Source organism: Rhodotorula paludigena, assembly GCF_050403205.1.
Source record: "Rhodotorula paludigena JCM10292 DNA, Rt_paludigena_JCM10292v1_ctg12, whole genome shotgun sequence".
NCBI classification, from domain to species: domain Eukaryota; kingdom Fungi; phylum Basidiomycota; class Microbotryomycetes; order Sporidiobolales; family Sporidiobolaceae; genus Rhodotorula; species Rhodotorula paludigena.
Genome location: NW_027481446.1, coordinates 255,994 through 276,547, shown reverse-complemented (window position 1 = coordinate 276,547; position 20,554 = coordinate 255,994). Strand labels below are relative to the sequence as shown.

General features: G+C 65.0%; 9 protein-coding genes across 9 annotated transcripts; 6 read left to right on the top strand and 3 right to left on the bottom strand.

Annotated features, from left to right (window-relative positions):
- Nucleotides 1-81: 81 nt before the first annotated feature.
- Nucleotides 82-1,190, top strand: JCM10292_001146 (uncharacterized protein; the record flags this gene model as incomplete). Its single annotated transcript, XM_076648003.1, has 2 exons — nucleotides 82-181; nucleotides 241-1,190. 2 exons carry the CDS (start codon nucleotides 82-84, stop codon nucleotides 1,188-1,190), a joined length of 1,050 nt encoding a protein of 349 aa, XP_076506512.1.
- Nucleotides 1,191-1,252: 62 nt separating this feature from the next.
- JCM10292_001145 (uncharacterized protein) lies at nucleotides 1,253-3,017 on the bottom strand (the record flags this gene model as incomplete). The annotated part of the gene is made up of 6 exons (XM_076648002.1): nucleotides 1,253-1,998; nucleotides 2,070-2,222; nucleotides 2,282-2,368; nucleotides 2,428-2,628; nucleotides 2,705-2,821; nucleotides 2,894-3,017. The coding sequence occupies 6 exons, from the start codon at nucleotides 3,015-3,017 to the stop codon at nucleotides 1,253-1,255; spliced, it is 1,428 nt and encodes a 475-aa protein (XP_076506511.1).
- A 1,219-nt stretch (nucleotides 3,018-4,236) lies between these two features.
- Nucleotides 4,237-5,878, top strand: JCM10292_001144 (DUF6534 domain-containing protein; the record flags this gene model as incomplete). Its single annotated transcript, XM_076648001.1, has 8 exons — nucleotides 4,237-4,266; nucleotides 4,328-4,495; nucleotides 4,555-4,675; nucleotides 4,740-4,916; nucleotides 5,010-5,022; nucleotides 5,100-5,171; nucleotides 5,251-5,390; nucleotides 5,532-5,878. 8 exons carry the CDS (start codon nucleotides 4,237-4,239, stop codon nucleotides 5,876-5,878), a joined length of 1,068 nt encoding a protein of 355 aa, XP_076506510.1.
- A 1,162-nt stretch (nucleotides 5,879-7,040) lies between these two features.
- JCM10292_001143 (uncharacterized protein) lies at nucleotides 7,041-7,453 on the bottom strand (the record flags this gene model as incomplete). The annotated part of the gene is made up of 2 exons (XM_076648000.1): nucleotides 7,041-7,139; nucleotides 7,193-7,453. The coding sequence occupies 2 exons, from the start codon at nucleotides 7,451-7,453 to the stop codon at nucleotides 7,041-7,043; spliced, it is 360 nt and encodes a 119-aa protein (XP_076506509.1).
- Nucleotides 7,454-8,180: 727 nt separating this feature from the next.
- Nucleotides 8,181-13,694, top strand: BUD14 (protein phosphatase regulator BUD14; the record flags this gene model as incomplete). Its single annotated transcript, XM_076647999.1, has 4 exons — nucleotides 8,181-8,864; nucleotides 8,918-11,924; nucleotides 11,986-13,592; nucleotides 13,656-13,694. The coding sequence occupies 4 exons, from the start codon at nucleotides 8,181-8,183 to the stop codon at nucleotides 13,692-13,694; spliced, it is 5,337 nt and encodes a 1,778-aa protein (XP_076506508.1).
- Nucleotides 13,695-13,987: 293 nt separating this feature from the next.
- JCM10292_001141 (casein kinase II subunit beta) lies at nucleotides 13,988-14,996 on the bottom strand (the record flags this gene model as incomplete). Its single annotated transcript, XM_076647998.1, has 5 exons — nucleotides 13,988-14,036; nucleotides 14,116-14,528; nucleotides 14,595-14,707; nucleotides 14,774-14,913; nucleotides 14,986-14,996. 5 exons carry the CDS (start codon nucleotides 14,994-14,996, stop codon nucleotides 13,988-13,990), a joined length of 726 nt encoding a protein of 241 aa, XP_076506507.1.
- A 750-nt stretch (nucleotides 14,997-15,746) lies between these two features.
- Nucleotides 15,747-17,323, top strand: JCM10292_001140 (peroxisomal biogenesis factor 19; the record flags this gene model as incomplete). Its single annotated transcript, XM_076647997.1, has 5 exons — nucleotides 15,747-15,781; nucleotides 15,867-16,740; nucleotides 16,849-17,064; nucleotides 17,134-17,185; nucleotides 17,268-17,323. The coding sequence occupies 5 exons, from the start codon at nucleotides 15,747-15,749 to the stop codon at nucleotides 17,321-17,323; spliced, it is 1,233 nt and encodes a 410-aa protein (XP_076506506.1).
- Nucleotides 17,324-18,589: 1,266 nt separating this feature from the next.
- On the top strand, nucleotides 18,590-19,128 carry JCM10292_001139 (thioredoxin family protein; the record flags this gene model as incomplete). The annotated part of the gene is made up of 4 exons (XM_076647996.1): nucleotides 18,590-18,675; nucleotides 18,755-18,766; nucleotides 18,835-18,919; nucleotides 18,988-19,128. The coding sequence occupies 4 exons, from the start codon at nucleotides 18,590-18,592 to the stop codon at nucleotides 19,126-19,128; spliced, it is 324 nt and encodes a 107-aa protein (XP_076506505.1).
- A 224-nt stretch (nucleotides 19,129-19,352) lies between these two features.
- SRP14 (RNA-binding signal recognition particle subunit SRP14) lies at nucleotides 19,353-20,401 on the top strand (the record flags this gene model as incomplete). The annotated part of the gene is made up of 4 exons (XM_076647995.1): nucleotides 19,353-19,373; nucleotides 19,478-19,550; nucleotides 19,665-19,846; nucleotides 19,970-20,401. The coding sequence occupies 4 exons, from the start codon at nucleotides 19,353-19,355 to the stop codon at nucleotides 20,399-20,401; spliced, it is 708 nt and encodes a 235-aa protein (XP_076506504.1).
- Nucleotides 20,402-20,554: the final 153 nt, after the last annotated feature.

The window sequence follows — 20,554 nt, the reverse complement described above, 5'->3', positions numbered from 1 at the left end:
GCACAAGCTGCAGCTGCATAGTGCGCTTCTTCCTGGTCTCGTGGTTACTTCGTAGGACGATGGACTGACCTTCTCAAGTACATGTCGCTTGGCGTAGAGACGAAGGAAACCCTCGACCGCTTCCACCGTCTGCCGGCGGACAAACGTACGGCTTCTCGCGAGGGCCACCTGGTCTTGCAGCGTGCGTCACCTGCCCTCGTTCCTCAGACTCGCTCTCATGGGCCCCTGCCTTGACCGCAGATCACGACGCTTCGGCTGCGCACCTCAAGAGCCGCGAGCACAAGCACAAGCGCTTGGTCGTCGCGCTGCACGACGCCGCACGGCATCATGGCGAGACGGGCTCGGCAGAGTCAGAGGCGGCGCTCGAGGCGGCGCAGCAGCGACACGACAAGCACGAGAAGAAGCTGCTCGCGCATCGCGAGGACCACGCCAAGCTCGGCGAGCACCACGCTGTGCGCAACCGCCACGCCGTCAAGCAGGCGGCCAGAGCTGAGCGTCAAGCGCTGCACCACGAGCATCACGCGGACGTCGCCGCCGAGAAGCATCGACGTCGCAAGGCCGAAGCGAAGGCGGATCCCGAGGCGGAGGAGCGACATGCCAGGCTCGACGAGGAACGGCGCGAGCGCAAGGCGAAGAAGGCCGCCGAGAAGGCTGCAAAGAAGCAGAAGGCGGCGGACAAGGCGCACAAGCACGGTCAGACGCCCGCCGAGGTCGCCGAGAACGCGCACCGGGCCAAGGAGGACAAGGCGACTCAACGTGTCAAGAAGCGCGCCGAGCGCGAGGCGCGTCTACAAGGCGAGACGGAGCACGAGCGCGCAGAGCGTCGTCGAGCGCACGAGGCGAAGCAGGCGAAGGAGCAGGAGCAGAGGCGCAACAAGCAGGCGCTCAAGGAGAAGAAGCGGAAGGAGAAGGCCGCGCACGACGAGGAGCGACGACACAAGCACGAGGCGAAGACGAAGGCGCACCGCGAGCGCCAAGCTGCGCACGCTCAAGCTCATCGACTGCGGCAGGTCGAAGCGGCGAAGAGACACAAGAACAAGCTCGCGCAGAAAATGCTGCAGCGCAAGAAGAAGGCGGCGACACGGGCGGCGAAGAAGAGGGCGAAGGCGGCGCGCAGGACAGCCAAGGCGGCGAAGAAACGGGCGCAGAGGGAGGCCAAGGCGAAGAAGCAGCATCACAAGAAGCGCTAGAATCTGTACAGTCAGTCTGTATCGTGTAAGACTCTCGGTCTCGTTTCATTGCCTCAATTACTCTAGAGCAGGGAGCCCATCTCCGCCCTGAAGCGCTCGTAATCCTCCATCCCAGCGTCGGGCTTCTTCTCTCCTGCCGTCGCTGCTCCAGCACCCTGAGCGCCTGCGCCGCCTGGTACGCCGATCCCTCGCTCCCTCATCTCGTCCAGCAGTGACTTTCGCCCCTCGCCCTGCCCGACCTGCGCGCCTTCTTCTCCGCCGACGCCTCGCGCGGCGTCGATGCTCCCCAGCCCCGCCTTGGCGAGCTGCGCCTTCTGCTGCGCCATCTTCTTTCGCATCGCAGCGGGCACGAACGCGGTCGCCTCCTTCTTGAAGTCGCGCAGCTGCGGCGCCGCAGAGATGGTCGCACTACCTCCTGGCCCACCACCACTGGCAACAGTCGAGGCGGCCGACGCGCCCGGGATCTGCAGGAATGGGCTCGGCCCGCTCGGGGGCGCGGCCGCAGCGGGAGATGGTGGAGGGGGCTGCTCCGGCCCGAACGAGCGCGGCGGCGCGCCCTGCTGGTACGCGCGGTTCGGACCGCCTTCGGAAAGCGGGTCCTGCATGTGCGCGCCGGGCGGGGCGGGCCGCGCGGGAAGGTGGCGCTGCTGGTGCGGATTGCGCGGGCCAGATGGCGCATTTTTTGGCGGCGGGAAGTTCGGGCGAGGTGGAAGTGCGTGCGGTTGGGAAGGAGGGAAGAAGGAAGAGGCATGCGGTCGAGTAGGGCGGGCGATTGCGATGCGGGATGTGGTGGTCTGAGCAGGTTGCGCTACGAGAAGGCAAGTTGGGAGGGTCAGGACGGCTCCCGCAGTTATGAAGATCTGCACGAGAAGAACGCACCTGTTGATCGAGGCGGAGGTGGTCCTGGCGGAAGTTGAATGCCATCGGAATCGTCCGAATCAGCGTCCGAGTCGTCTTCTGCAGGAGGTGCAGGCGGCGGTCCTTCAGGCATGGCGATGTCATCGTCATCATCGTCATCGTCCGACTCTGTATCTATAGAGCGAAGTAGACGTCAACATCTGTGAAATGGCCGAGGCAAGGTCCGAACGCACCGTCCTCCTCTGCCGCATCGACGACGGGCTGGAAAGCGGCCAGCTCTGCTGCGCTCGGCACGCCCAATCTCGCCATCGCAAATTCGGCTGCGCAATAACAAGACTCAGCTGTGCAACGGGTAGCACGATGAACCAGCAGGACTGACGCTTCTCACGGTACGGCATGCCCGGCGGCGGCGCGCCGTACGGGTTGTAGACCGGGTCGTAGTACAGCGAGCGCTCGGGATGTTTCAAACGACCGTTCTTGTCGTACAGCCCGGGCGTGTTGTCGCTCGCCTCCTCCGCTTTGGCATCTTCAGGCCGGTCGGGGAAGACGAATTTGCGGTGCTCGGGGTGCGCTTCGACGTCTGCGAGACAGAGTGGGCCATGTCTGGACGTCAATGCCTCATTCTCACGGCGGAATCCAGCGAGAAAGCGACATACAGTCGTGCTTGGCCTTGTTGATGCGCGCAACCTCGGCTCGAAGCTGGGCCAACTCGTCCTTGTCCGCCTTGCTGAGGTTCTTCTGCGCGCTCAGTCGGCGGATGTCGGCTTCAAGGGCTGCACCGCGCCAGAGAGACAGAGTCAGCTTGCAGTGCCACAACGGAGGGAGACGAAAGGGATGGAACGCACGGCGGGTATCCTTCTTGACGGTCGCGACCTCGCGCGAATGCTCGCGCTTCTGCTTGTTCTTCTTGAGCTCGGCCTTGCGCTGGGCCTTGCGGTGCGCGTCGACGGGGTTGGACGATTTGCCCATGGCTCAGGGTCGGATTAGGTTGGTCGAAAGGGGATGACGCTTGGCCCGACCACAGTCGGTGAGCTTGTCCGGATCTACAGAATACTCTGGCGGGCGAGGCAAGCGCTTCTAGCCGGCGAGAGGACGGGGCTTTTGGCCGATCGGGGCAAGGCAGGATGAGGCGAGGTCGAGAAGCGACAAACAGCTGTGAGTGGTTCGCGAGTCGTCCGAGTGTCCAGCTGGAGGTCTGACCGCAGGATCTAGCCGCCCACTGGAGGCTCTGAGCGAGTCGAGTGAGCGTGACTTGCGCCAACATTCTCATCGCCTCTTCGCCGCTTGCCGACCCGACTTCCGTGTTCCCTCGCATCAGGCGGAGTGCTTCCTGCTCCCAATTCATGCAGAGCTTCGCTTGCTGACCCTGTGCCGTGATCGCTTGCTGCCGGACGGCGTGTCCGCTTCACGCTCCTTGCTGGTCCTCCCGTTTCATCAGGCATCGCGACTACTTGGCATACTTGCGCAGCTGCCGAGGCCGCTCGTCAGTGCAAGTGTCCATGGGAGCCGTCAGGACCTGCGCGAGTCCAGCTGCGTCAGATGTCGCCGTGTCACGTCCTTTCGCCTGTCCGCTGAATTCCTCTAATTGCAACCGTCGCCTGCACGCGGTGTGGACAAGTTTGCCCGTGCGAGCTGGGCTGTCAGTCCACGACTGCTTACGAACGGCGATTTGCGTGCACCGTCTCTCCTCTTTTTGGCGCTGTTCGGCGTATCTCCTCTCGGGCAGACGTCCGTCCCGGCATGTCCCCCAGCTCCGGTCGCTTTGTCCTCTTCCCTGCACCTTTGCTGCATTTGGACAGCTACGTCGCTAGGCGTGAGCCATCTTAGTCGCGTCACAGTGGGTCTTGTCGTGCGTACTGTCCCGCTTTCGCCGGAAGTCTTGCTGCCCGCTGCTCACTACTCCGCTTTACCGGAGATGGCGGCGGTTTGCTCGGAAGCTCTATCGAATGTTTGCGACGTGCATGCAATTTGCTGTTCCGTCTGGCTAGGAAGCTTGGCAGTCGTAGCGTGCGGAGTGCAAAGCCCGCGCTTTGGCCCTCTTCGACACCATCTCCTCTCGCTAGTGCGCTTCGCGTCCGTCTCGGCCCGATGTCCGGTTTGCACACCCTGCGGGCGACTTTGTCTTCGCTCCGTGCTCTTCCTCCCGCCGTTTCCTGCGGCGTTCCGTTGCAAAGCAGAGACGGCGACGATGTCGGTCGCCTCCACCGTCGGACCTCTCGTGCGCGCCGGTCGCCCGCCAAGGGCTTCGCACGAGCGCTGACCTCTTCCTCGCCCCACAGATCGTGGGCGCATGCCTTTCAAGCATGGCGACAGGCCTCGTCTGCGCGATGGGTGCTCGTTACGCTCTTAAGTTTCACAAGGATCGGCTGTGGCTTCGCCTCGGCGTAGCTGCTGCCGTGATCTGGTCTATCGCCGACACGCTTTTTGAGTGTATCTGGACCTACAAGGTGGGCAACGGCGCGCGGCACAATCATGAAGAACTGGCTGACCAGTTCATCGCAAACAGTGGAGTGTCACCTACTTTGTCCAGCCGACGAAACTCGTCGAAATGCCTTGGGAGCTCATCGTGTACATTCCCTTGATGGCGACGGCGGTGCTCCTCGTACAGCTCTTCTACTACTACCGTCGTGCGTCTTCTTCACGCTGCGAAACTTGCGTGGCGGTTCCTGCTGATCCGCCCTGCTTCCCCAGTCTATGCCGTGTCTGGCGGGCAGTGGATCCCTGTCGGCGTCCTCGTCATCCTAAGCCTGTGCACCTACTCGTGCTCGTCGTACATGACGTGGTACTTGACGCAAGAGGACTCGATCCTTGCGTTCACGAAGCTCAAGACCGTCACGTATTCGTGGTACATCGGTCTGCTCGTCACGGGTGCGTACATGCCGTTGCTCTCTGTGCCGATGAATGAGGCAGGCAGGAGTACGTGCTTGCCGTCAGTAGCGCTGACTGGCGCTGCCCTTGCAGATCTGTGTACGACGTGCGTGCCTGCTCCAACGTTCTAGCGGCATTGACATGACCATTACAGTGCGTCTTTTGACAAATCCGATTGCGCAGCGCTGGCCTCGTCTGGTATCTGGTCATCGCCCCCCGTCGCGAAGTCAAGGCTGCGAACGTCAAGATGAGCACGTGAGTCCGTACCGCGCCCTGATCTTTGACACCCGACAGACCGAGGAATGCAGAAGCTGACTTGCCCGATGCGCTACAGCCAACTAAAGCACGTCGTGTTGAAAGCGGCGCAGGTCAACGCCGTCGCGGCCGTCTCGCAGATTGTCCTCTTCATCACGTATTCGCAGTACCCTTCCGCGACCTACTACGTCTACATCGGGTTCCTTGAGGTCAAGATCTGTGAGTCACTCGTTGCTGCGTGCTGATGTCGCCGTCAGCTGTCAAAAGCGGCGGCCGCAGTCGTCTACGACTGCCCGTTGGCCCAGCCTGAATCGGGTTCTTGCTGTGCAACGGCCCGCTCACACGCAAAACTACTTGCAGACGCCGGCTCTTTCATCGCGACCCTCAACTCTCGCTCCGCGCACGGCTCGGGCGACTTTGACGAGTCGACTTTCTCTCGCCCCAAGCGCGGCCTCGGCGGCGGTTTCGGCGGCTTCAACGGCGGCCTCGACCAGCCCGTCCAGGTCACGGTGCGGCAGGAGATGCAGATCGAGGCCGAAGACGACGACTTCGGCTCGGTGTCGGGCAAGGGTGCAAGCAACGCGGGCGTCAGTGTCGGCGGCGCGTTCCCTGTCGCATCTCAGCTGCCGGGCAGCACGTATCGCGTGCAGTTTGACGAGTCTCCGAAGGGTGTCGGGATGGGCAAGTCGAGCGCGATGGCGGCCTAGGAACAGCGGAATCTGCCTCTCATCCCTCCGCCCTATTTCCCGCGCCGCTCCGGGTTCCGTATAGTCTCCTTGACATTAAGCATGGCGAAACATTCGCGGGCGCAGCGGAGAGCAGAGAGCGCAAGACTCGAAGAGATAAAATTGCTGCACGGCCTTCTTCGACGCCTCCTCCTTCCAAGCTCTAGATCCCTGGATACCTCACCGTCTGAAGTGCTCTCCCGGATCGGGGATCCTGTCAAAGTCGTCAACGAAATCCATAGGGTCGAAGGAAGGGTTGGACAGGTCGTCGAGAGAGAAGTGCGAAGGAGGCTGCGAGCGCGAGGCGACGTGGAAAGGACTGCACACAGTCGGAGCGGTCAAAGGGCTAGGCCTTAAGAAGGAAGGGGAAGAGGGGCGCACGAGCCTGGCTCGGCTTGCGAGCCCATATCAGGACCTTCTCCATTGCTGTCGCTCCCACTGTCGCTTTGAACGTGGATGGGCTGCGTCGAAGACGAGCCGTGTACAGGCGAGCGACGCTGACACTCCAAGGTGAGACCACATGCTGTGATTTCAGAAGGGAAAGCACGCACGGGCGAGAGCGGACGCTGCTCAGGCGGAGACCTGCTCCGACGCTCCTGCGGAAACGTCGGCTGAGGGTCGAACAGCCGCTCCGGCGGTGTCTGGCGCGAGGACACTGAGTCGAAGAAAGGACAAAAGAAGCAAGCAGGCTCACCCACTCGCTGCAGATTTGCGCCAACGAATGACTGTAGTTGTTGAGTAGCTGGATATTGCTGTGGAGGTGGAAGCACGCATTCCTTGCGCCGACTTCTCCGACATAACGCATGTTGTTCAAAAGCATCGCCCTGAACTGTCTCGGCCAGTTCGGCTGCCCGGAGCGGTCCTGGCGCCTCCTATAGGCGTCGTCGAACCTGTTCAGGAGCTGCCAGACGGCAGCTCGCGGTTGCGCCGGAAATTCGTAGGCCTATCACAAGGTTCGACGGGTCAGAAAAGTGGCGTTCGAGCCACTCTCATGTGCGCACCTGCAGAGATCGAGTTGTTACGGACCGCCCTGCCTCTTCATGCGTCCGCGTAGCAGGGCGCTTCGGACGTCGTGCCGTCTGTCCGCTAGTTGGGGCCGGACCTGGCAGCTGTTCATGACAGCGTCGGCAACAGATTTTAGAGGTCACTCGATTGAACGCACGGGGTCAAGACGCCGCTCCAGCGCGTCCCTGCCCGAGTATGGCACCGGAGTTCTGCGGTGGAAGTAGTCTTCGGGCGGCGGCTGTAGCCTGTATCAGCTTGAGTTGAAGAGCAGCAGAAGGCAGGTGGGCTCACTAGTTCGTCCAACAGTTTCAAAGGGTTCATGCGGTGGTGCTTGTTGACGAGGGCGTAGGCCTTGTCCAAGCACTCTTGGGCGTGGTCATGTTGTTCATATGTCGCGCTGTTCCACAATTGCTGGAATTCGGTCCGCACATCGGCGCAGTACGCCTCGCATTCCTGCTCGGCGGCGCCGGCATCGCGCTTGGCGGCCTTAGCACGGCGGACGAGCGTGCTCTCGATGTAGTTGAGCAGGACGGGCCACTCCAAGTCTGGCATCGGATGATAATGCAAGAGCAGAGAGAGGCAGCGCAGACGACTCGGCTTCAGAGGAGACGCACAGCACGAGCGGAGTGTCCGTGCGAGGAGACGAGGACGAGAACGACGGGCATGGCGGTGCAAGACGACTCGAGCCGCAAGCCGCCTTGGAGTCTCGTTACAGCGAGTGCTCTCACGTCACAGAACGAAGCACCACGATGTGGCGCTCTTCTGCCTGTGTGCGAGTGCGGTCGAGCAGATGTGAACGAGCCTCGGAGGAAGGGCCTAAAGAGAGAGCGACGAGGGTTGCGCGGAGGCGGCGGTCGAGGGCAGCACGAGCAGAGCCAGAGAGTCTGTGTGCAATGCTGGTCGCAGGCTTGCACGTCCAGCGGAAGTGGACGAGCGCGTCGAGGGCGAGAGCCGTGTTCACGCGTTCACGGACGACAAGGCTCTCAACGCTCAGGCGGCGCCGACCCGCACTAAGGACAGCTTGGGAGCAGGTGACAGACTGGCACGACCACCTTGACGACCACCGCTACGCACCAGACCCCCTGCGCGACGGCGCGCTCTGCTTGTCCGCCCCACTCCCCATCTCGCTCATCTCGCACGCCGTGAGCACCTGCCCGTCTGCACCGTCCAAGCGAGACCAGAGCTCAGAACACTTGTCACGCAGCTTACGACTCTCCTCGGACCGCCCCGCTGAACGAGCCGGCACTCGTCCACTCCGCTTCGTGCGCCGCCGTCCTCGATGGCTGCAGCTTACGACGACGGCTACGGTGCAGGGCAGCTCGCGAGCGACTACCATCTCCACGCCCAGCACCAGCACGCCGGCGCAGCGCCCGTCTCGATCACTCGCACGCTCCGCAACCACGGCGGCCTATCGATTGAGGTAGGCAACGCGGACCGCGGCGTGCTGAGCCCCGCCGAGGCCGCGGCGCTCCAGCAGCGCGAGCTACAGCAGCGGCAGCACGAGCAGCAGTATGGTGGCTACGGCCAGCAAGGAGACGAGGTTGGGTCGGACGACGAAGTCGCAGAGGCGCTGCAGGGCGGCGCGCACTACCAGTATCATCATCACGAGGCGGACGAGATGCACGACCACCAGCATCAGACGGGCGCGGGCGGTGTTGAGGGTGAGGAGGAGGATATCGACGACGACACCGGCTCGTTCAGCGATTCGCTATCCTCGTCGCCTTCCATCCCCGATGAAGACATCGACTTCAACCTCGTCTACGCCCTGCACACCTTTCTCGCGACCGTCGAGGGCCAGGCAAGCGTTGTCAAAGGCAACGAGCTTCTCCTCCTCGACGACTCGAACTCGTACTGGTGGCTCGTCCGCGTGCTCAAGACGCAGGCGATCGGCTACATTCCCGCTGAGAACATCGAGACCCCATGGGAGCGGCTGGCCCGTCTCAACAAGCACCGCAACGTCGATGTACGCAGGGCTTCTTCAGATTCGCCACTCCCGTGCTGATCTCCTTTTCGCAGCTCACCTCTGCTACCCAGGCCGACGTGCTGAGCGGCCCGACGTCGACGATGGCGCAGACGCGCTTCATCGGCCGCATCCCTCCTTCTCAGCAACCGCATCCGCACGAGTCGCGGCATCCGTTCGCCAAGGGCGTCCCCGCGTCCCCCTCGCACAAGGACCACCCGCGCAACATCTCGCCACAGCCAGACGCGCGTCCTGGGTCGAGCAAGGCCAAGGTCGTGCTCTTCACCGCTCCGACGTACTACGCGCATTCGGCGACGGGCATGACGACCGACGACGAGGAGGACGGTTACGAGGAGGGCATGATGGCCGAAGGGGGCGAGCACGAGGAAGGTGGTGGGTTCGAGGACGAGGAAGACGAAGAGGACGAGGAGGAAGAGGAGATGGACGAGGGCGTGCAGGGCGGCGGCGAGGAGAGCGAGTTCTCGGACGACGGCGACGAATCGACTGCGCGCCAGCAGCACCGACAGCAGGCGCCCCGGATCGTGCAGCACCCGGCGCCGGCGGACGAAGATGCCGACGACGAGGACAACACGGCCGAGGCGCGGCGCGGTCACTCGCCGTACGACGAGGCCGTCACGAGTGCGCCCGGGCGCGAGCACTGGGAGCGCGAGCGCGCGGCTGCGATGCAGGCGCAGGAGCAGGCTGCCGCGGCCGAAGCGCAGTGGGCGCGCGAGCGCGAGATGCAGGCGCAGCAGCAGCAGCAGCAGCAGCGGGACCTCGACTTGCAGCAGCAGCGCTCGCGATCGCCGTCAGACCCGGTGCGAGGTGCGCTCAGCCCCGTCAACGGCACGCGTCAGTCCCCTTCGCCTTCGCAGCAGCGCAACCTCTCGCCCTTCGACCATCCCTCGCCTCGCACCGGCGGCCCCGCCGACGTCGGCCTCTCCCCGACGCAGAAGTTGCCTCCTTCGCTCACCGGCTCGACCAGCTCGCGCCGCGACTTGTTCGACGAGAACGACTTTGTCGACCCCGAAGCGCCGACGAAGAAGCTCACCGCCACGCCACCCATCGCGCGGGGCGAAGACTCGTCGACTTTTGCAGGCGCGGACCCGCTCGTTGCACGGCTCACGCCGGGCGACCGCGCGTCGTATGCGAGCGCGACGAGCGGGGCGTCGTACCAGCCGGGGCCGCAAAAGGTGCGCGGAGTCGACCTGGTCGACCCGCGCGACCCGCGGTACAACCGCATGCTGCAGCCGACAAAGCAGGCCGGCGAAGACCTCGTGTACGAGCGCATGGTGGCGCAACAGCAGCAGATCGCGGCTCAGCAGCAGCAGCAGCAGCAGCAGGTGGCTCAAGCGCAGGCAGCGCAGGGTCGCGGCAGCCTCGACTACGGCCCCGGAGGCGTCGGCAATGAGGCCGACACGAGCATGAACTCGGTCGACACGGGCGGGTCGTCGATCGGCGAGGGTGCCGCGCCGGGCAAGCGCCTGTCGAGCAGCGGCGGGAAGAGCGATGCGGGGAGCGGGTCGGAGAAGAAGCGCAAGAGCGGCGGCGGTATCCTCGGCCTCTTCCGCAAGAAGGACAAGAAGAAGAAGGGCGACGACGGCTCCGCAGCAGGGGGCTCGGGCGACGCGCCTCGCACGTCGGAAGACAGCGCTGGCCCGAGCCCGACTACCGCTGCCTTCCGAAGGAGCACGTCGAGTCCAGGCTCGCCGCGCTCATCGGCGGATCGCAGCTCGTCTGGGCACGGTGCCAAGTCGCCTACGCCCGGCGCGACGACGGCAGAGTCGATGTTCTCGACGGATGCGGCGCTGCGGCAGCAGGAGCTGGAGGCGAAGCAGGCGCTGTTCCATCAGTACGGCGTACAGCGCTCGCCTGGCGACCTCTCAAACACGATGACGCCGCGCGGCGCACCTGGCGTGCTCGTCATGAACGAGTCTCAGCAGGGCCCGATGTCGATGCAGCGAACCGCCAGTTCCGGGTCCGGCGCATCCCGCCTCGTCGACGGAACGAACAGCAAGCGCAACTCGCTTCAGCTCCTCAATCACCCCTCGACACTCATCGGCCCGAACGGCGGACTCGCCTCGCCGTCTTCGCTCGCCCCGCCGCAGCGCATCCGGCCGGGCAGCCTCATCGGCTCGCCGAGCATCCCGCGTCTCGAGGTCCCGCTGCTGAGTGTCATGCGTGTATTCGCTGGCGCGCACATCGATTCGGAGGCCACCTTCAAGACGGTCCTGCTGAACCAGTCGACAACGGCGGCCGACCTCGTGAAGCAGGCGATGCAGCGCTTCCGCTTGACGGGCGCGGATCTCACTCGCGAAGACTTCTACCTCACCGTCAAGGAGCTCGGCGGCGACGAGCGCCCGCTGCACGACTCCGAGAACCCGTTGCAGATCTTCGAGGAACTGTCGGACCGTGCTGGCGACGAGGGCTTCCAGCTCCCGCCCAGCGTCAAGCGCTCGTCCATCGGTAGCATCACTTCTATCTCGAGCAACCTCTCGCTCAACCCGGCCATCACGCGGTCGGGCGTGAACGACTGGAGCGACGACTCGGCGGTCAAATTTTACCTCCATCGCCGCGGCAGCCCTTCCTCCCCGCTCGTCGGCACCGCACCGGAGGACAACGGCCAGGACACTTCTCTTTCGGCGCAGTCTGTCGGTGACGAAACGGCGTCAGACCACACTGCTACGCCACAGCTCGGTGGCCCTTCTTCCGCCTCACCATCATACCGCTTCGCCGTCCGCCTCCTCATTCACCCGTCCGACCTCCCCGAGAATGTCGTCTTCGACCCCGCCAGCAACGCCATCATTCCTCGAGCGGTACTTGCCGAGCGGCAACAGCGCAATGGCGGCTTCTCCGAGCCGAGCCACTCGCCTCACGCGCGCGAAAAGATCATCTTCTTCCCGCGCAACGCGAACGTCAGCGAGGTCATCGAGACGGCACTCGACCGCTTCGGTATCGTCGATGGCGTCGTTGACGGCGGAGACGAGGTCGAAGACCGCGTGTCGCGCCGTCGGAGCGTTTCGAGGGTCAAGTACAGTCTCGCAGTGCAGCGCGAGAACCGCGGTACGTCTTCTTTGCCTGTTTATCACGATCGTTGCCTCACAAGTGCCTTCTGCTGCTGCAGAGTCGTTCCTCAATGCGTCGACCCGGCTTCTGGAAGCGTACTCGTCTCCGCCGCTGTACAAGGCGTACGACCGCTCCTCCAAGGAGTTCCGCCGCCGTTCGGCCGACGCGACGCTCATCCTCGGTAGCTCGACGGACGTGCAGCCGTCTGATCCGGTCTTCATCCTTCGTCGCTCGCCGCTGCGCCCCCACGCGTCCGGCCGCTCCCTGCCGCAGACGATCGACGAGCTCGAGGAGCTGCAGCAGCGGCGCGCAGCCGAGGCGGAGGAGGAGCAGGAGGTGCTCAAGTCGTCGCCCAATCCTGAGGCCTCGCGCGGGACGAGCCAGCGCGATCTCATCGCTGCGCAGCGTGCGGCGCAGCGCGCCAACCAGCGGGCGCTCCTCTCGGCGCAGAAGAACGACGAGCAGGGCTTCGACATCAACCTGCCTGGACAGGGCACGATCCGCAGCCAGCGCGATGGCGATGGCGAGGAGGTGCGCTACTCGTTTGTCCACCAGGACGGCACCGAGGTCGACATCAGCGAGATCGTCGAGAACGAATGGCAGGACCAGCGACTCGAGGCGGCCACTCCGACGCTGAGCGTGCCGGAGCAGCGCCCGACTTCGCAGATGTCGCGCGCTGCTTCTGCCGCGACCACCACCGACGCCGAATCGTTCCAGACCGCGACTAGCTCGCTGCGGGAAGGACCTCTCACGTCGGACGACGAGGACGAGGAGCGACGTGCCATCGATGCGATGAGAAGCACCGACGTGGCTATCGACGGTCCCGGCAGCACCGCACTGCACCGCATCGACTCGTCTTCGTCGTCCAAGACGGCTTCGGGTGCTGCCGACGGCGCGCCGCACGAGGATCACCTGCGGAGCGCGCTCGGCCCGCGTCCGATGACGAGCCCGGTCATGAATGAGTCGCTGCAGGAGCGGCTCGACCGGGTGCTCCAGCGCGTCAAGGAGGAGAAGGCGCGCCGGGCCGCCTCGCCGACGGGCAGCCAAGCAGGGCGACCACGCTCCTACATCAGCAACGGCGGCAGCAGCGCGACGCCGAGCGGGCGCACGTCGCCCGTGAGCGTCTCGGCGCGGTCGGCGTCGGTCCTGTCCGGGCGCCGGTCCCCCTTCAGCGAGGGCCTGCGCGACTCGCCCTCGATCGACCAGCTCATCTCGCAGAGCAGTCCGCGGCAGGGCGGGCCGGGCTCGCCGCTCGTCCCGCCGCAGTCGCAACGGGACCAGCAGCGCTCCGCGATCGAGCACGTCAAGAAGGGCTCGATCGCGTCGCTCTCGTCGGCGACGTCGACCGCGGCCGGGACGGACCAGCTCTCGACGCCCGTCACGGCGGGCTCGTCTTCGCACGCGTTCACGCCCGCGACGTCGGCGCACTCGAACCACCGCCCGCAGATCGTCTACCGCGACGACTTTGGGTTCGACACGCTCGCCGCCCTCGTCGAGGCCGACGCGCGGCCCGCTCGGCGCGGCGCGGCGAACCCGACAGGGAGCGGGCGCGACTCGCCGAGCGAGATCCTATTTGGGCGCGACCTCGACGACATCGAGGACTTGCACCCCGAGGTGCGGTCGCTCTACGAGGCGCCTGCCAAGGCGCTCAACGACCTCGATGCGGTGCGTTCTGGCTGACCCTCCTCCGTCTGAGCGGATGCTGACGTGCGTGATGACCGCCTACAGCGCCTCGACTCGCTCCTGCTCGAGCTCGTCAACCTCTAACGACCCCCTCCCTCCCTGCCGTATCATCCCTCCCTCACGACCCGAACACGATACCCCTTGACGAACCCCAACTCCAGTTATTCCCGTCCCACCGGAACCGCATGTCTCTCGCCTCGTTCGATGTTTGTACTTCTCGGCGCGTTTGTAACGACCCAGGCCAGACTCATCGACTCTGCTGCGGCAGGAGCGCTCGTGAGGGAAAGGGCAAAGTAGACGGTTACACCGAAAAGTCAGACAGGACAAAGTACAGAAACTAGGCTAGTGCGAGGGTGCGAGGGAGAAGAGGAGGGACGCTAGTCCATCTGGCCGCCGCGCTCGATGTCTTCGAGTCGCGCGATCTGCCTGTCTCGCGGAATCCGCCCCAGAAGGAGTCAGTTTGTGCACTACAAGCAGGAGAGGGGGGAATGTCGCGCCGACGCACCGGTCGCGGACCTTTTCCTGCCACCGGAGGAGCTTTGCGTGCTCGTGCACCTGGAAGCCAAAGATGCGCGGGCGCACGCGCTCGACTTTGGCCGCGGCCTGGGCGCCGAGTCCCGGCCCGCCGACGAGGCCGGCCTGGCCGCCGGCGCCCTGGCCCGCGCCGGGCACGCTCTTGCTCGGGATCATGCCCGGGTAGACCATGAAGAGCATGTGGGCAAAGGTCGAGCCAAAGTAGGCGCCGTCGATCGAGCCGTGGCGCGACGACTTGGGCGAGTACAGGTCCTCGCACCGCGGGCAGTAGAGCTTGACGGCTTTTTGGTACGGGAGGTCCGAGAGGCCGAGCGGGAGGAGCGGCTGGCCGTAGCACAGCACGCGAGGGCACCGCCCAAAGTCGCCCTTCTTGTACTTCTCGATCTGCCAAGTGCGAGAGAGTGTTCAGCGGGCGAGGCGTTATGAGGGTGCCGTCGAGGGGAAGCGCACCATCTTAGACAGGCCGCGCGAGGTGATGATGAAGCGCGCGTGGATGAGGCCGTAAAGATGCCGTGCCGACGACTCGAGGTGTTCCCGCTGCTCGTCATTCAGGTCCTCGTCCGCTGCCGAGCGAGTCGCGTCAGTCTAGCCGCTCCGGACAGGACGAAAAGAGAATCGGGTGGACGCACCCGCCGTGTCGGTGATGAGGTCGAGCGCAGCCGAGTAGCCCTGTACCTCGGCGTTCAAGCCCGTGAGGTTGAAGCGGTCGAGGATGTACTCCTCGTCGACCTCGCAGAAGTACTCGTTGCCCTTGGACGCGAGGAACCAGCTGTGGAGTAGGGTTCGAACAGTGTCAGTCAACCGGAAGCCTCCGAATACGGCACTCACACGCGCCCGCCACAACGGGCGCATGGCGGGGAGACTTGAGAGCGAACGAGACTCACGAGATCCATGAGTTGGCGTACGAAGCAGACGACGAGAGGGAGAGGTCGTCGGCCACTGCGCAGGGGAGATCGGCGGGTCAGACTCTGGTACTCGTGCAGATCTATGTGCTGTTGTCGAGGCAGTCCGCTCCTCCCTGACGACGAAGGAGCTGCGAAGCCAACGGACGAGCAGACGGTCCGTCTGGGCTCTGGTGTCCCTGGCTCGCTCGGAGACCCGCTGTGGCGGTCCCTGGAGACTCCGAAGCGTCCCAAATGGTGCTCGGAAGCTAGACTGACTGGTTCAGCGCGGATGCGGAGGCGAGAGAGGGTCGGAGCGGAGTCTGGCGTGCCGAGGAGACAGAGACGGCGGACGCGCGATCGGGAGGCGAATGGCCGCTCAGTCGAGTGCTGTACGGTGCTCGAGTCGGACTAGCCGAGTCCCACGATTGCTCTGTGCGGTGTGAGCGAGTTGGAGGTTTGGCGGCGAAGACGAGGCGACAAGACGGCGTTCGAGTTGGATGGGCGAGGGTTGCAGTGGTGCAGCGAGGGTGCAGAGCGCTACTCGTCTGCTTTGTGCGTGTTCTCGCTGCGTCTGCACGTGGTTGCGAGGGTGCGAGGCTGTGGTCGCCTCGTCGCGGCCGCGTCCCCTTTGCTCCGCTTTCACGCGCATCCCCGCTCAGACCCGCCCAGACGCGTTCAGGGCCAGCGAGCACGCCCTCCAGCACCCCAGAGAGCAGCCATGGCCCCGCCCACTCCCGCACAGGACCACGACGAGTGCGCTCTCCCGCTTCCCCACCTCGCCTCCCCTCGTCGCCCCTCTCCCGCCCCGCAGACCGCACTGACTCGCACGCCCCCGCAGCCTCGATGACCTCGACGACGTCCTCGACGAGTTCACCGCGCCCGCGCCCTCGCGCCCGCCCGCCGCACCCGCTGCTCCGGCTCCCGCCTCGCTTCCGGCTTCCTCGTCTGCACCCGCCGCGGCCTCGACCGCTTCTGGCGCAGCACCCTCTCGACAAGTCGAAGACGACTTCCCCGACCCGGACGACGACGCCCTGCCCGCAGATGGGGACGGCGCAGACGACGACGACCTCGACCCGCACCTCGCGCAGGAGCTCGAGCAGGGCATGAAGGCCCTCTTTGCCAACCTCGGCGGCGGAGCAGCCGCGCCGGGCGCAAGTGCAGAAAGCGCCGGCGAGGACGCGTTCGACGAGGCAGAGTTCCGCCGCGTCATGGAGGAGCTCATGGGCGGCGGCGGCGCGGGAGCCGGAGCAGGCGCCGGCGCGCCTGGCGCACCAGAGGGCGCAGACGACGAGCTGCGCACGCTCATGGCCGCGCTCGGGCTCGGCGGGGCAGGCGCAGCAGCGCCCGCAGCGACCAAGGCCAAGACGCCGGCCGCGCCTTCCGCTTCGTCGTCTTCCGCTTCCGCCGCAACCGCTCCCGCAGCGGCGCCGTCGCAGCCGGCCAACTTCCAAGAAGCGATCGCCGCGTCCATGTCCAAGCTGCGCGACTCGTCCGCCGCGGCCGAGTCGTCGCGCGCGGCAGCAGGCGGAGCGGGTGGTGGGGCCGGCGGCGGCGACGCGGGCATGGCGGCCATGCTGGCGCAGCTCGCGGGCATGCCCGACCTCGGCGACCTCGACTCGGAGGAGGGCCTCCAGGGCATGCTCGACGAGATGATGAAGCAGCTCATGAGCCGCGAGATGCTGTACGAGCCGCTCAAGGAGCTCGCCGACAAGGTGCGTGCGTGCCGCTGCGCTCCTCCTCGAGAGCTTCAACTAGGCTTACAGGTCGTTCAGAGTGCTGGAGTCGCCGCTGACGCGCCTGTCTCTCCCTCTCGCACACAGTACCCCGCCTACCTCGCGCAGCACCGCTCTACCCTCCCCGCCGACGACCTCGCGCGCTACGAGAAGCAGCACGGCATCGTGCGCGAAATCGTCGCCAAGTTCGAGGAGCCCGGCGCCGACCAGGCCGCGGGCGCAGACGGGGGCGCAAAGTTGAGCGCCGAGGAGGAGAGCAAGCGGCAGAAGCGGATGGACGAGGTTGTCGACTTGGTGGCCAAGGTGCGTCCTCGCTTTCCCTTCTTTTCCGTACGGTCTCAGTTCGCCTCTCTGACGCACCGGCGGAGCTAGATGAACGAGTGCGGCGCGCCGCCGTCAGAAATCATGGGCGAGATGCCGCCAGGTGCGCTCCCGATCCGTTACCCCCGTGCCTCGTATGCCGCGCTGTCTCGTCCGTACCTAACGCGCCATATGCCCCCTCGCAGGGATGGAGCTGGGTCCGGACGGCGTACCGAAGGTGCCAGACTGCGTCATTGCATGAGCACTCGTTGGTTTCGCTCCGAGCGCTCCCATTATTCGGACTTTTCTGGTCGTTTGCTTCTGGTGGCTTGTGCTTGACTCGCTAGCTTACTCGCTCTGGGCGTGCGCACGAAGGTGCTGATTCGCGCTTCGTCGAGGCAGTCCGTCCGTCCTCCTTCGACATCGCTCTCTAGTCTTGTTCTCATGCTTGCTTTCGCCACGACGCTTGCTCCTGTAGCCCCCTGCACGTCGATCTGGAACTTCAGTGGGCCGGCACGTCCATAGAACCCCTGCACTTTCCTTGTCTGCCCTCCGGACGCGGTACTGCGCTCTGGCAACAGGAGGGAGCGCGACTGTAACGACTCGAGGCGCGCATCGGTGCCGCAGAGGCTCGCTCGCGCGGGATCTTCCGAAGCTTGCGAGTCGCGTGGGAGAAGGTGCACGCGCACCGCGGTCCTTCGGCTTGCCCGGACAGCTGCTGCGGGGGCACTACGTGCACGAGCGGCTCGATCACGGCGAGACGCACAGTGCACGGTCTCGCATCCAAGAAAAGGAGCGGAGCACAGCACGTCGACGGAGGAGTCGCCGAGCGCCGGTGCTGCGTGTTGGAAGGACGACTCGGGTGGATGCAGAAGTCGAGATCTAGCAGGTCTCTGCGCGCGGCACGAGACTTGAAACAGGGGCAGTCAAGGTCGGCGACAGGTCAATTTTGACCGTGTCGAGCAAGAGCACCCGTGCAGACGCCAGGAAGCGCAAGACGGGGCCAGATCCGGCAAAGAAGCGTCCGCCGGGCAGTTGGCAGGGGTCTCGCGCTGGCGCCAGCAGACGAGCGAGTGCGCTTGCATTCGCCGGTCAAGCACTTTGCGCGCAAGATCGAGTCTGAGCATTTTGAGCGAGCTCAAGTCGCGCCCCGAACGGTCAGGAATGACCACCAGAGGCGAGAGCGGGCGAAGGGCGAGACTACGCCACGCAGCTACGCCGAAGGATCGCACGGCTGGGTGACGGAGCAAAGATGAGATAAGCGGTGTCCAATTAAGAGGCTCGCTCAGGATAGGCTCGAGAAGGTGCGAGGCAGAGGGGCGGCGGGATGGCCGGCTCGCTGTCGACGTGCTTACCTCACGCTCTCGCCCTCACACACCAGAGACGTGCGTGCACTTTCCAAGCAGCTCTCTTGCCCTCTTGCACTTCACTCGGGCTGACACTGCCGATTCCGCGCGCACTCCTCTCCTACCTCCCCTCCCTGCATCACCTCGCACCCTCTCCATCGCGGATCCTCAGTCCACACACAATGGTCAAGACCCTCGACTCGTACGACGCCTTCAAGGCTGCCACTTCGACCGACAAGCTCGTCGTCATCGACTTCTGGGCCACCTGGTGCGCTCCCCTCTCGGTCTTCACACCCTCGCGACGCCGCTGACATATTGCCCATCGCACTCGCTTCGTTCCCCTGCAGGTGCGGTCCTTGGTACGTTGCCCTCTCTGCGAGCGAACTCTCTCTGCGGACGGTACGCTGACAACCGCGTCCGTTGACAGCAAGGTCATCGGCCCCGTCTTTGAGAAGCTCGAGCCGACCTTCCCGGACCTCGAGTTCTTCAAGTGCGACGTCGACGACCAGGAGGTGCGCCTGTCGTGCCCCGGCTTCTAGTCGAGAGCCCGAACTGACGAGACGTCGTCCCGTGTGAGCAGCAAATCGCCGGCGAGGTTGGCATCAAGGCGATGCCGACGTTCGCGTTCTACAAGAACGGCGAGAAGGTCGGCACCGTCGTCGGCGCCGACCCGAACAAGCTCCGCGACGCGCTCAAGCACCACAGCGAGGCGTCGGCGTGAGCCTTGCCTGCTTGCCTGTGCAACCTCTCGTCGCCTTGCTCCGCCTGCATCCGTAGACTCTGAAACTCGTGACGCGTGCAAAGCTGTATCTACTGTCTGGTGTGGACCGCGTCTGAAGCAGTAGAGACGCAAGCTTGCCTGCCCCTCGAGAAGTTGCCGTCTCGCTCGAGATCAGCTTCGGAGGGGGCTGTCTTCGTCCTCTCCACGCGTCGCTCCCGCCTGTGATGTTGCTCTCCAACGACGAGGTGGGCCGTGTGCGACTCTTCCTGTGCGAGCCCCACTGACGTTCCCTGCGCTGTCCCTTCGCTCTGCTGCCCGCACACGACCGTCCTCCCCACCTCGCCCGCAGTTCCTCACTCGGCTAGAAGCGCTCTTGGCAGCGCAGAAGGACCACGGGACCGTCTTCATCACCCAGAAACGCCGTACGCACTGTTCCGGCCGCGAGTCGCCGTAGTCGAGCACCCCGCTGACCTTGATCTCCGCAACCTCCTCACACTCGCCTCGCCTCGCCTGGGTATCAAACGCACCGCTCGCAGACACCTACCAGCCCGAAGCGAGCACCTCTGCCGCTGGCGCGGCAGCAGGAGGAGATGTCGAGATGAACGATGCGGGGGCAGGAGGAGCGGACGAGGAGGAGGACCGCGAGTGGCCGCTGCTGGTGCGTGCGACCGAGGGCAACGGCAAGGACAAGGGCAAGAAGGTCAACATCTCGACCGTGGTGCGTTCCCGTCTCCTCGCCTCGCGCTCTCTCCTCGTCTCGCACCTCGCATGCCTGCTCACTCACGTCGCTATCCCCCCGTCTCTCTATCTCCTCAATCTACGCCCCGTCGAGCAAACGCAGGTCCAGCCCGCCGACGCCGATGCCTTCATCTCGTCCTACTCGACCCTCCTCCGCGCCTCGTTCGCCGCGTCGCTCCGCCCCAAGCGGAAAAAGGCCGACCAGCAGCGCGCGCGCGCCCCCCGCGCCGCCAAGCGCACCGTCGCGCGCCTCCAGCGCCGCGCCCAGCAGCAGGCAGCAGGCGGCGGCGGGGCCGACGACGTGCCCGATGTCGAGGCGCTCGTGCAGAAGGAGCTTGCGAAGAAGCAGGGCGGCGCGGCGAGGAGTGCGGCGACGGCGGGAGGGGCGGGAGGTACATTCAGGCCGCGGCTGCCAAAGGTCGTCGGGCCGCGGAGGGGCGCCGGGATCGAGAAGCGCAGGAAGACGGTGCGGCGGCGAGAAAAGGCCGTCGAGCGGTTCAAGGCGGGCAAGAAGCGCGCCGCCGCGGCGCAATAGCGACTTTGCACTGCCACATGCATTCCCTTTCGAACAAGCTTTGTGATGGAACCTGGCGAGAGATGGTATGACAGGATAGAAAGGAGGGCAGGGGAACGAGCCTGGACGGGAAAGCAACAGATGGACAACGACGTGCGGCGATGCGGATAAAGT